Consider the following 14501-nt stretch of genomic DNA (forward strand, 5'->3'; position numbering starts at 1 on the left):
GCGGAAGAAGTAGTTCTCAAACAAAGAGGCTTTTAAAATAACTCCGTTGTTGTTTTTTAGTTTTCGTTTTTCAAACGTGTGCCGTCGAACTGTTGTATAAAAGCAATATCGCTCTCGGAGTCGTGTGATATAGCTCTATATCATCACGTGATGATATAGAGCTATATCACACTCCTACTCGAGCAATATTGCTTAAACATGCAATAACAATTGGTTCAAATAATGTATTAAAACCAAGTTAAATTAAACAACATTAACAAACACATTACATTTGTGGCATAAAACGCATTATGTATGTATTATAACAAATGCCTGCAGGGGGCGATAGTGGACTCGTCTCGCGGACACTATCTTCACTTTCACTTTCACTTTAGACGGAGAGAAACGCTTAAAACACATTTAATCTCGCGAGATCTCGTCACACGAGATCTCGTCACACCCCTACTTAATTGCATAGTTACACCGTTAAACAGTTTTTCCACGTTTCTCTGTTCAGGATTATTTAGGCGGGGCTAAAACAGTGGCTTGATGACACACTGGAGCCTCTGAGCATGGCCCCACCCCTAATCCATTCAAGTTGTAGCGATAGTTTTTGTTTTTTATATGACCAGCGATGTATGTAGATAAAAACAGATCATTCTAAGGTAATAAAAACAATACAGTTCATTATGTAAGTAGGCATGGTTTCAGCACCGACAGCGGACACACCCCCAGCATTTGAGAGCAGAGAATCCTGATTTTTTTCTCTCAGATTTTGAGAAGTTGTTTTATTTACTTGTCGTTTATTATTATTCAAATTTGGCTGGGTGGTTAATAACACATTTTTCTGTGATGTGACAAACTCAGAACACATATTTAATATAACTTTACACAGACTAATCCAAGATCCAAAGATAGCACACTCCCCTTTTAAGTTATAAAATCTGGAGCTTCATAAGGTCACAGCATTTATCTAACTGAGAACCTGTCTGTGACTGATAAGGTTTGGTGTGCACGTATCAGTTTTTTGGCACAGGTTTAGATGTTCTTTTCTCTTTATGCAATCACTGCGGTCTGCTCACTATATTTGTTTGTGTTTCTGCTTTGTTGCTGTGTTTGCCTTGTTCCCTTGATTACTGTTATTGGCAAAGCTCACATGGGAAACAATCTGTGTGAATCTTAGGAGAAATAAGGCTGAATGAAATCATGTGTCATTCTCACCCTGTGATTTTGCATAACACTTCTCTGCCTGTTAGCATCCCGGCCAGCATGTTTTTTCAAGATTTAAAGGTGCATTGTGTAACTTTTAGAAGGATCTCTTGACAGAAATGCAATATAGTATACATATATATTCATACCTATATTATCAGTAGGGGTGTAAATCGGACAGTTCATTACGGTTTGATCCGCTAGTGATGCGATTTTTGCAGATACATCAAACACTTCTTCAATGCGATTACGGATCGATTAATTTATCGATATTTTTATATAGTGCCTAGTTAAGCAGATACATTTTTACTTACAAATGCAACCAAAATATACAGCATAACATGAAGATTTAATTAAACTCTTTGAAAATGGCACAATCTCTCGCAAAATTTCATACAAAATCAAGCTTATGATGGCAGCAGTCAAACTCTTTCAGTATTTTGTGCCAAAATGTGCAATAGTGACAATCACTGAGGTAGTTTTAGAAAAAAATCTGTGAGTTGATCATTTGATCTGTCATACAACATCAGATTATCATCAGAATCATCTGATAATATAGTTATTATATATTATAAAACGGGCAGTTCTGGTTCTTCATTCTGGTTGGTTGAAACGCATTCTAAGCCGTGATAAAATACCCCGGTAAACCCACGGTTCAGACTTTGCTGCGTCTGTGTTGCTTGGGTACTGCGCTCTGTTTCAGTCACACTTGATTCTGAGGAACTACTTTGTTTTGCGGAAGGGTAATATTTGTACTAATATAATTACAGCTTATTTGTGTTTTATTTTATAAAGTCCTGCTAACATTATGCATATGAAGTAACCGTTTTATAAAAGCAATAACCCCCGCGAAGTAGGGGAGTTACAGTGCATTTTATAACAGCTAAGGGGGTCCGCTTCGCGTCGTGCCTAACAATGCCCCTTAGCTGTTATAAAATGCACTGGTAACCCACTGCTTCTTGGGGCTTATTGCTTTATTTTATAACATTAAAGTCCCACATTGCACTTTCATATCAGTACATGGTATTTTTGAAGAGTTTGCTTCCAAAAGCGATAAATGCCATTTAAAAAAAAAATTGTTACCACCAAAATCAGTATTGTATCAGGTCAGTATTAAAAAAGTAAATTCTTAATTTTACGCAAAATCCAATTTTCGCTCTGTTATTCTGTCATCTTTTCTCCCTTTTTCCTGAAACGCGATAAACGCCAGTCCGCTCAACAAATCACAGCGCACCATTCCACGCATTTTAAACTATAATGGTGCAGCGCGTTGATTACATGCGGAATCCTAGTTTTCCTCATCTACTTTGTACTTCGTTATCAAATGAACAAACAAAATAATACTTTTGATGGCATTGATAAACCTGTGGTGATTTTCTGTGGCGGGGAATAAACGTAAGCAACTTGGGTGACGAAAAAATGCCGGCCGTTGCTTTTTCTCACACGACTGCATTAAGCTTCTCTCATGCTAACTAGGCATGGGCCGGTTACCGGTTTCAAGGTATACCGAGGTTTTAAATAGTCAAGGTTTCAAAACCACTAACATTTTTTGTAATACCGTTTACAAGGTATGAGCTGGGTTTACACAAATTTAATTAAATCTTTAAGTCATGTAATTTACATTTGAATATATATTACAAAAAAAATTTGAAAGAAAATTATAATTGAAAGGCTTCATTTTCACCCAGCATACATGTTGTATGTTTCTTAAAAATAAAATGTATTGTGTCCAGTTAAAAAGTTGTTGTTTGTTTACATCTGAAAATAACACATGGCATGGTAAAACCGCAATACCGTGATAGTTTTGCTTAAGGTTATCATACCGTCAAAATCTCATACTGGCCCATGCCTAATGCTAACACATTGACCCCAGGGGATCTTATGAAAAACTTTCCATTATTTTATGCAAAGTCAACGAAAATCGAGCAGGACCAAAACATTTTACAGCTGAAAGCTGTCAAAAAAGTTCAGAGACGATGACCCAATAATGATAGCAGCAATGACAGTGTTCTTAATATGACGAAGTGTTTTGATTAATGCCATTAATGTTTCTTTTTTTAATCAGTGTATACCACTAGTCAACTAATTGAATATAACATGGCAAAGATGAATGCACATTTATATATTGATTCAACAGATTTATAGCATTTTGAAAAAAAATAAAATTGTCATGGATTTATTGAATTTAGCTGAAAAAATAAGTTTTTATAATCAATTTTAATGTTATTATAACCTAAAGATGCTATGTGAAAGTTTGTAACAGAAAATAGTGGTTTTCATCTTGTCACTTTCTTGATATAGAAAACACGTTTTTACTGAATTTGTAAAAATGGATTTATTGCATTTTGGAACCAATCTCTTCATTTTTTTCTATAATAGATTCCTGCATTGCTGAAGGAAATCTATCTCGTTCAGTCATAAAAGACCAATGGTGTCAGACAAAATGTGATATTGAGTGATGACTGTGGTCTGGCTCACAGTTAGATTTTTAATTAAAATAGTGGTTTACATTAGACTTCAACCAAACTTTGGTGCTCCTATTCTCATAGATTATCAGACTTTAGAACGTCCATAAAGTCAAATTAACCTCATGTTATACACAGTGGCATTGTCATGCTGTACATGAATAACATGTAAAGCCATGTCAAAGATTGAAATTAAAGTAAAATCGATCAAACTATGATTCTTATAGATTATCAGACTTTTGCATGTCCATAAAATCAAATGCCATGTGGATCCCATATGTGATGATAGCACGACAGCATTTAATATAAAATGTTCTGTTTGTATTCAACTGCTATTCAAATACAAAATCCATGGTACTTCATGTTCCCTTTAATTGAACTGGTTAACCCGCTTCGGAAAATGCAAACAGTTCAGTTTCTATCTGTACCATCTCTGTACATCCAGGCCACAACCTCTGCACAATCTTCCTACAGTATACTGGAACAGAAGACGGTCTTTGATAGCACACAGTAATGCTTAGAGCTCTTATGAAGGGCTTCAGTGTGTAACCCGAGCAGGCGCTGCCTCTCAATGCTTCATGTAGGACTGTAGATATGTTAAGTCAGCTGTGAAGCCAGTGGCATGATTCACAAACATTTGCCCTTGTGAGAAGTCAGGGAAATAAAATGTAACACCAAAATGCTCTGGAGTTGGGTGGAAATCCAAAGGCCTTTGCTTTAAACTGAAACCATTCTCAACTGGTTTCAGTGCTTGTTATCTTTTTTTTTAAGAGACATCTTAATCGCATTGTGGGAAGAAGTTAATAAACCGAGTAGAAATAATAGTTTGATAAAGTTGCTCTGAACTTACGCTTTAGGTGGCAATAAACAAAACAGATTTGTTTGCTCTCTCCCGCCATTCAAATCTGTTTCGGTAGTATGCAAATTACTTGTATGAATTGGTTCACATTTGATATGTTATTCATTGACAAATGTTATTTCAGTAAAGTATAAGTAGATAAAGGCCCAGAGTATAGTCTGTTTTTTCGTATGTGTACGTTCGCACGGTCGAACGCAAACCTTGCAAAGTATAGTTTTTTTGACTCTCGTTACTCCACAGATGCACATTGCGTCAAAATGCAATGCATTAGTGCTGTCTCAGGATTAGTTGCGATTAGTTATTACACCGAAAGTGCACATTAAATAGCACAACCTAATTAGTCAGATAGCATTTACTTCAAAATGCTAAATATATGTTAGCAGCCAATGTTAATCGCTAACGATTTGGGACAAATATCATGTCATGTAATGTTAAACTATGTGAGTGGTGCTCTGTAGCACAACAGGGATTTGAGGAGTGTCCAGAGTCACAGCGGACAGACGCCGCCAGGCGCTGCCAGTGTGCGCACATTTATAGAAAATAATGTGTTCTGTTTTTTAATTTATGGCGGTGCGCTTCTCATCCGGTGTGCAACCCCCTTAAAGGCACACCACAGAACTTTTTGGCCACTAGGGGGTGCTAGACATGTATTTTTCACTTCTAGCGCCCCTAGAGGCCACAAGTGCCGCAGCACTGTCGCAAAGGAGAAGAAGACTCTTTAGGTCACAAAGTGTGCCTTCCAGCATGTCATATGAATATAATTTCATGTTATTGTTTTTTTTTGGCAAACGCCAAAAGATCGCGTAGCTCACGTTTACAAGCCAGTTGTAACGGGCGTCGCTTGGTTAAAGTTTATATTTAAAAAATTGCCTTAAAGGAAAATCGAACCCGGGGAGCCTGTGTCATAGATCCGTGATGCTACCACGTCGCGCCACAGTGTCACGTGATATAAGTCTCACTCTAAACTCTCCAAGAAGCCTCTAGTAAATTTCACGTTAAAAAAAATAGTGTTCGAGCGCGAGACAGGACTTATGCAAGCAATATAACATTACTTGCTAGTCCAAAAGATGACGGCCAAGTCAGCATCGATCAGGAACCCTTCCTCTTCTATTTTGTTCATGCCAGCAAGCTAACACTGGCCCAATATTGATCATCCTTCTTTATATTTTTCAAGTTTGTCTCCTATTTTGTCATCCTTTCCACAGATACTGCTTTGTGGTTACCATGGGATACCTCACTTTCTGTCAGATTACCAGAGTCTATGTGTTTGACTATGCCATGTACTCGGCAGACTTCACTGGGTAAGTTGATTAGTTGTGTAGTATTGTTTTTTTTTTTTAAATAAGCCTATGATATGAACGTATACCTCATAAAGCCCTCATCTGACTAATATTTATGTTTGCAAACATAAAAAACACTGTACATATTCTGGTTTTCCATAACCTATGGTTTGAATAAGCTTGAATTCAGCGATACAACAGTACTCCAGGTTTAGGAACATGCATTTTAACTTCTGTTTTAAGCACAGTGATTTATTTTATTTATCAAAGTTGATCAGAATAACCTTTGGTCGGTGTAAAGCTCTGGTCAGTGCAGATGTATGAATAATAAATGATGGCAATGAGAGGATGAAGAGATGGAGAAGTAAGACATTAGAGATATATGCTAGACTTACATCCAATACTTCTTTTTTTAAGTATCACAGCTACAAAAGCTAGTTGAATTCACTTATTGATAAGTCAGTTGGTGGATATTATTTGACTAGTCAACATGCCTGACCCATTCCTATTGAATAAACCCACCTACTCCCAGAATCATCTCTTTTTCTCTTTCTCTTTTAAGGCCCATGATGGTTATCACACAGAAGATTACTACTTTGGCATTTGAGATTCATGATGGTATGTAATGATTTTACACAATTTCATTTTTTATATTTCAAACTGACTGGTGGAAAAGCCATAGTAGTTAAAGATGGTAGATCTATAATAGCGTTTGCCAGATTTAATAATAAAAAATATTCTGGTTGGAGTTTCTTCTAAACCCATGCCCTTGATTCAAACTTTTTGTAAAAGGGGTGGTTTCCCGGACAGAGATTAGCTTAAACCAGGACTAGGCCTTATTTAATTAGGAAACATAACTAGTTTTAACAAACATGCCTTACTAAAAACATTACTTGGGTGCATTTTGAGGCTAAACAAAGGGCACTGATGTATTTTAAGATATGTCAGTGCAAGTTGTTTTCAGTTTGGACACCTCTTACATTTATTTTAGTCTAGGACTAGTCTAATCCCTGTTCGGGACACCGCCCCTATAAATGTTTAATGTCAAAGCCATAGGGGAATGCTGTGGGAATGCTTACCACTGTAGGAATTTTTCATTTAAGCATCAGTGAGACCAAAATAATCCCTAATGCTGGGCATGCAGAGTGCGAATTCTGACTGTCGGGAGGTCGCAAGCCCCCAAACACATCATAAGTGAGTCTGTCTGAAAATCATATGGGTGCAGTGGTAAATAAATATGGGTGCAGCGGTACAGTACCTGACAAGACATTAAAGGAACACTCCCACATTTTGGGAATTTAGCTTATTCACCGTATCCCCCAGAGTTTGATAAGTCCATACATACCTTTCTCATCCCAGTGCGTGCTGTAACTCTGTCTAACGCAGCCCCCGCTAGCTTCGCTTAGCACAAAGACTGGAAGTAAATGGCTCCAGCTAGCAAACTGCTCCCAATAAGTGACAAAATAACGTGAAAATTTTCCTATTTATGTGTTGTGATTTGTATAGTCACACTGTGTACAAATAACAAGGTCATATGAGACACAGCCATCTTTTAACAGTATACATACTGGGAACTATATTCTCAGAAGGCGAAGCACTGCTACTTGGGCGGAGTGATTAGCTTAGCTCGCCGTTAGCTTAGCTGGCGACTGACAGACTGTGTGGGCGGAGTTTAGTCAAAAAACTGTTCTACTGATGTCATTAAAGCAGGAAGTAGAGGGCTGTAGTCCAAACTCACCGTTCGCTGTGGGCTTTGAAAGGCGAATTCTGTTAAAGAAAATATATCGCCTGGCATTGAACTTTGAGCTTTATCATTTTACAGGTATTATTTATGCTATGATAGCAACATTACATATTAAAAAATGGGATCGGAAAGAACGTGACCTTTAAGATTGGATTTCACAAAGGCAGTGTTTCAATGTTCGTTGATTCTCATACGCAGCTGTCAGAAAATATGATGCTCGACAGCAAATGTAGCTGACAGGATGTTTCATTTACATGGAAGTATAAAAGGGTAAAAACTAAGCCAACCTAAAACTATGACTCCATTGTATTGCTGCATTACAGACACTGCTATATCCTTCAGGAAATGCAAATCTATGACTTCTTTCCATAAAGGCTAATCTGTACCACTTTATAGTAATGCTGTATTTCTTAACATTAGTAAATGCCTTAGCATTTACTAATTTTTTAGCTAATACCAATACAGTTATTAATGTTAGTTCATGGTGCTATCATAAGAATTAATCTTACAATTCCTATTAATTGATGACTTTCCATCACAGAAAATCAAGAAAAGTCAGTGTTAGGAAGGTTTAGTAAAAAACTATTTATTTTGTGTGCAGTTTGTTTAATGTGCAAGATTATTTACCCTAGTCAACATTTGAAGTGGTTCAAAAAGTTCATAAAAGTTGTCCTAAGACAAGAACTTTTATGAAAGGTTTTAAATGTTGACTATATAAAATATTTTACTTTATCTAACTGGTGGTGGTGGGGTTGGGGGGATTCAACCAAACAAGCTTAAACCCACTACTGTTAGTAAATGCTGAAAATAACATGACCTAATAATAAATGCTGTAAAAGTATTGTTCAGTGTTAGCTAATGTATTTACTTTATTGTAAAGTGTTACCATTGAATCCTCTCTGACTATGTGGCGTGTCTTCGTATGTCATTGATTTACACTGCTGGCTCTGCACTCCAGAGTTGTTTGAGTTGCAAGCTGGATGTTTCGCATGATAAACCACAGTCACCTCATTCGACTCATTGTGGCTTCTTTTGTAACTGTGAGATTTATTTATTGTGATGCTAAGTATGCTGCATTTCCACATAATTCTGGATGATCTGGCTCATTGATAAAGGACTGACTGGGTGGCTTCAGGATTAGCAACTTTCATTCCTCTCAGTATGTTCAATAGTTGCTTTTAATGCCCCCTCAGGTTAGATTAAACCATCCAAATATGAGCTGTATGGCACACAATGGACAAACAACAAACTTTATTGGAAAACAATTTGGCAAAAAGGTAGTGTATTAGGGAATCTGGGTTTTATATGAATTTACAAAAAATGCATAATAAAACAAAAAGCCAGGGCTAATAAAGCATGCATTAACTACAATTTTATTTTATTTTAAGTTATTTATTATCCTCTTTTGTGGATATATTTTATAATGATTGTTCGGGGCTTTGTCTTCATAAACTTTTCACATTGTGTCTTCACAAAGCTGAGCTTTAGTCAAAAAAATCTGCCAATGGGGTAAGCAAAAAAATCTTGAAAATTTTTCTTAAAGGGGAGGTTCAATGGTATTTCAAGCATTCTGACTTAAAGGCGCTCTAAGCGAATTGACGCGTTTTAGACCATAAAACATTTTATGTTACATACCGGAAACATCTCCTCACTATCTGCTTGCTGCTTGTCCGCTGATCAAACTGTAAAAAACGCGATCTCTGTAGACAGCCCAGGCTTCACAAATGGCAATATCAACATAGTGGCCAAACCTAGCACCACAAAACAAAACAAAGTGTTCCAGCCAATAAACGACAAAAAGGATTTGGGGGTGGGGGTTGGGCGCGTTCATGAAAGCACGGAAGGGAGGGGGAGGGGGAGGAGTTAACTACGCTCCGTCTGTTTGAAAACAATTCAAACGTCAACAAAAACTAACGTCTCGCAGATTCGCTTAGAACGCCTTTAACACAGTTATAGAGTTGTTTCCTCATGCTAAACGTATGCAAAGTGTCAAAAAAGTAGTTGGGCGTGTTACACCCATTAGTATTTCTGTGCCGAATGCACTTCGCCAGGGTTCGTACAAGTTTTTTTTCGATTACAGGTCCAGCTGACGTTTCAGGGGTTTTCTATACGTATCACTTCTTTATATGGGCACTTCCCCCGTAAAACCCCGCCCACCCGTCAATCAGCGGGAGACGCTAGAACTTGCAAACATCATATCACGTGACACAGCTTTGTTTAATTTCAAAACTCAACAAGGGCACGAAAGCAGAAATGTGTTTTTGGATAAGGATAAGAAAGGCAGCCTTATGAAAACAATGGATATAGTTTATTATCCGGGGTAGCAGCGGAGTTTTGCTTTTGTTTTGCTTAAGTAAGACTTCTGTCTTATGTTGGAAATAGCCGCGTGCATATCATATAAATGACACAAACATGTAGTGAATCATAAGTTAAAACAGTGTTTTATAGGGTTGCATGACTCGTACTCGCTCCTCCCACGATAGTAACTCCTCCTTCTTCATTTTTTCGTACGTTATCGGAAAGATTCGGTAAAGCTAATATTTCTTTTATAAATCTGATTAAACTAAAGACTCTTCAGAGATATAAAGAATGTAATACTACTCTATAGGTACTCCAGATTAACATCAGAAATGCAGAAACAGCGTGTGTTACGTGCACTTTAAACACTAAATTCAAGAAAACCCCATTGGCAGATTTTTTGTTTGTTTTATGCACAAAATCACTTTAATTTGATATTTTTGGTCTAAAAACTTGGGTCGTTTTACTTATCAAGAAAAATAATCTTAATTTAAGAATTTTTAGATATTTTTACTGAAAACAAAAATACTAAGAAAATTTTTTCTTGAAAATAATTTTTTGAATTGTAGTAAATATTTACCATAACTGTTTTAATCATGTTTTATGCGTGCTCCCACTTCACTGTTTTCTACCGGCCGGCTATTGAAACAGACGTCTCGCACAAAAAAGTGAAATATGTCACTTCCACGTTCGAAAATACGGTTGATAGACAAACATCAATCGCAGGGTTTAATTAACCATAAACAGGGATAATTAACCCCAAAATAAACATTTTGTCATTCACACACCCAAGTTGTTCCAAACATGGTGCTATAAAATTGTTACAAACAATGCTCAAAATATCTATAAAATGTTGGGGTGATGAACTGTCCCTTTAACCCAACTGTTTGTTCATATTTTACCCAAACATGGGTTGAAACAACCCAGCATTTTTTTAAGTGTGTGTAAATAATAACATTTAAATATTTAAGTAATCCGCTCTCATTTTATCAACGATTGGCCAAGTGCCCAGTTAGTCGGGGCAGCTGATAAGCTAGAATCGATTACAGTCCAGTCATAGTTTTTAGATGTGTAATTAACCGCAGAGTCACTTTTACAGTCTCACAGAAATATTAACACACCCTCCATGTTTCCTTTAAAAGCCGTTCTGGAAAGATTAATACGGCACATCCCATTTCCCTGAAGTATGAGCACACCAACAGCTGGCTGAAACTGTAGCCCAGCACTTCTTAGCTGATGATTCACTATGAAACCTGCAAGCTCTGATCTACAGTAATGTGACATCATAATCTATTGCATTAATAAAGTTATGCAACAAACTCCTCCCTCATTCAGTTTATAGAGAAATAAACTCAAACCAGTACTAAATTACCTTTAATATTCTGCATGTATGTATTGTTTATTGCTTGAATCCCTGGGGTGTGACATTGTATTGTGTTTCCTATTGACACAAGTCAAGTGGAGTTATTTGTTTAACACTTCTGAGACATTGTAAAGCTTGAAGGGTTTCTGTTTACTATAGGCGTGGAATGTGATTGATGTGGTCACCATCTACTCCCATAGTAACCAGAAAACACTTAATGTAAACTATCCCTTTAAGGCTGTATTACACCGCATTATCATGTCGTTTTTGTGAATGGATATAAATTATGCAAAATTGGTTCTGCACCAAACAATTAATATACAAAAGCTTTAGTCTGTAGTAACTTCCCAACATTAGCTAAAATTTAAAAATAATGTATTTATCGTGCACTTGATTCACCTGCCTAATAAGTGTACATAATGTGTAGTGTGACCTTTAATAAGTATAAGTTTGCATTCAGATGTCTTAATGTGTGGCCACATACATGTGATTATATATTCTGTTTGTACTTGCTATCTGTGTGTGATTTTAATTTTTTGACATCACCGTCATTCACACATATTTGCTGTCTCAGAGTTTATCTGCTGTTTCTTCAGGGTAGTGTAAACCACACTGCAGTACTACTACAGTATAGTACAAATCACTGCTACTGCAGTAATTCTGCAGCTTTATAATCGACTTGAACATGTTCCTAATTTCCAATGCAATATAGGCCTGTATTTGATAATTTGCACTATGTTTTGTGTTTTTCCACAGGTATGACCAAAAGAGAAGAGCATCTAAAGCCCACTCAGAAGTATCTTGCTGTCAGGTATGTGTGAAAGGTATGTTTGTGTGGGTTGAGATCACTCTTTTACTATCTGCCTGATTAAAAAATTAAAAACACATTTGTGTGGCCACTACTAGGGCTGTCACAATGATTTAATAATTGTCTCATCGCGATTGTTTGACCTCATCACGATGATTTCAGATCACCACAATGATTGCACATCTCTCTAAAAAACACAAGGGGGAGCTGCAGCACCTGTATGAATGACAGTATCAGATGGCGCTCCTTAACTCTTTCCCCACCATTGACGAGATATCTCGTCAATTAAGAGAAAACGCTTCCCCGCCAATGACGGGATTTTCCGTCTTTCCGTAATACCGCTATTATCCACCATGTGGCGCCCTTCCGCAACTTTTTTAAACCGAAAGTATTGCCCTATGGCAAGCGGCTGCATGCCCGTGTCTGTTTTAAAGATCGCTCTGAATGGGATCTCTATGAAAAGTCCGTCACAAAAATGGAATTATTTTTGCTTTTTGCTCAAAATGTGGTGTTTTTGCAAAAACTTACCCATATTCAAAAGCTGATTGCAAAAGAACCACTAAAGGTAAGATGAAACGGTTTTTTTTGTTTGAAAGCAGAGGGTCTGTTATTTCATTTGGTATATTGTATGTTTATTTATTTAAAGAAGAATATTTTCTGGAAGGCATTAAACTTTGGTGAAAATCATGAAAAACGCTGGCGCTGGCTGGCAACTTTTTTTAAAAACGCTGGCGGTGAAAGAGTTAAAGGACAAGTTCGGTATTTTAGACTTAAAGCCCTGTTTTCAGATTGTTTATTGTGAAATAGAATGGTTTTGACTGAAATTTCGACATTTGCGGCTGCCCTGAGAATTTTCGGGTGTTTGTGTTTCATCTCACACCTCTACAATGGGTTTAATGGTGCACTGGAACAATCCTTCCTAAAATGCATTAAACTTTCGTTTACAAAGACGTGAAACTCACCGAGTGGTCAGGGGTGTTCACTGGTATGCTCACACAAAAATCGCTCCAAAAGACGCATTCCAACAGGTTTTATCGTAGTTTTTACCAACTCCATTGACTTGTATTAGATGTCCTGTGAGGTACGCAGAGGTGTAAAGAGTAGCTGAAAGCCATACTTGAGTAAAAGTACAAATTCCTTACTGTAAAAATTACTCCACTACAAGTTACAAGTCACCAATTTAAATACGACTTGAGTAAAAGTATTAAAGTAACCCAATTTAAAAGTACTCAAGTATTTTTACTCATACTGAATGTTGGCTCAAAGATGCACTAGTCCTCAACACAAAGAGACATTGTAGGTCTGGGCAGTGAAAACTAAGAAAGTTTATTTATGAGGTTTTATTTCCTAATATAGAAAAGAAATCAAACACCTCAAAATTTTGACCTGGCAGAACAAACACAGATTAAACATAGTCATAGTCTTTTGACTAAAATTTAATTAAGTTTTAGTCATATTTTTGTCATCTGAATTGATTTAGTTTTAGTCTAATTTTATTCAACTAAATACCATGAGATTTTAGTCTAGAAATCTACATTAAATTTAATTTAAACCCATTTAATTTTAGTCTAGTGTCATTGTGTACTTGAATGTGCCATGCTGAAAAACATATAGCCTAACTTTGTGATATAAATATATGGTAACACTTTACAATAAGGTTCATTAGTTAACATTAGTTAGCTACATTAGTTAACATGAACTAATAATGAACTGCACTTATACAGCATTTATTCATCTTTGTTAATGTTAATTTCAACAATTACTAATACTTTATTAAAAGCTTGTTAACATTAGTTAATGCACTCTGAACTAACATGAACAAACAATTAAAGCTTACATTTTTATTAACTAACATTAACAAAGATGAAGAAATAATGTAACAAATGTATTGCTCATGGTTTGTTCAAGTTGGTTAATACATTAACTACTGTTAACTAATGAACCTTATTGTAAAGTGTTACCAAATATTCTTATATAGGCCTATCCTAAAAAAGATATAATTTTAATATTTAAAAAATTCCAGTAAACTAAAATTACACTAACAGAAATATGATAATGCATATTAAAAACGTGAAGTTGTTCATTTGAAAGATTAATTGTTAACACATGTAGTACGTAACAACACTATCTCACATTAAGTGCACTACATTTCTTCCGTCATGCATCCCTCTTTACAGTAAATACATTACAGCATACTTGATTAAATGTGAGGACAGTGAAATTATCTTATTATCAATCTTATAATGTACTTAAGTTACTCGGGCAATCAGTACAGGACCTCGCTGGTTTATATAGTAAGTTATATCAAGTTATGTACCAGCTCAGGTTAGCTGATAAGGTAGCATCAGAGTATATAAACATTTGTGCTTGCCTTTGAGTTGCGGGATGACCCTCCTGCAATCGCGCATCACTTTTATTTTGATTGTGGCATCACATGTTTAACAAAGGGTCCCTTGACTGAAGCAAATGTGATATGCATCCATATGTTTGCTCTTT

General features: G+C 36.3%; 1 protein-coding gene across 1 annotated transcript in view; it reads left to right on the forward strand.

Annotated features, from left to right (window-relative positions):
• The window catches only part of mboat2a (membrane bound O-acyltransferase domain containing 2a), a 75669-nt gene that overhangs the window by 44316 nt on the left and 16852 nt on the right, over positions 1-14501 (forward strand). Inside the window, exons 4-6 of the mRNA XM_065288467.2 lie at positions 5718-5813; positions 6355-6410; positions 11954-12008. Coding sequence (XP_065144539.2) covers positions 5718-5813; positions 6355-6410; positions 11954-12008 — 207 coding nt within the window. The remainder of the gene's footprint in view (positions 1-5717; positions 5814-6354; positions 6411-11953; positions 12009-14501) is intronic.

The sequence above is a fragment of the Paramisgurnus dabryanus genome, chromosome 17, assembly GCF_030506205.2.
Source record: "Paramisgurnus dabryanus chromosome 17, PD_genome_1.1, whole genome shotgun sequence".
Taxonomy (NCBI): Eukaryota; Metazoa; Chordata; class Actinopteri; order Cypriniformes; family Cobitidae; genus Paramisgurnus; species Paramisgurnus dabryanus.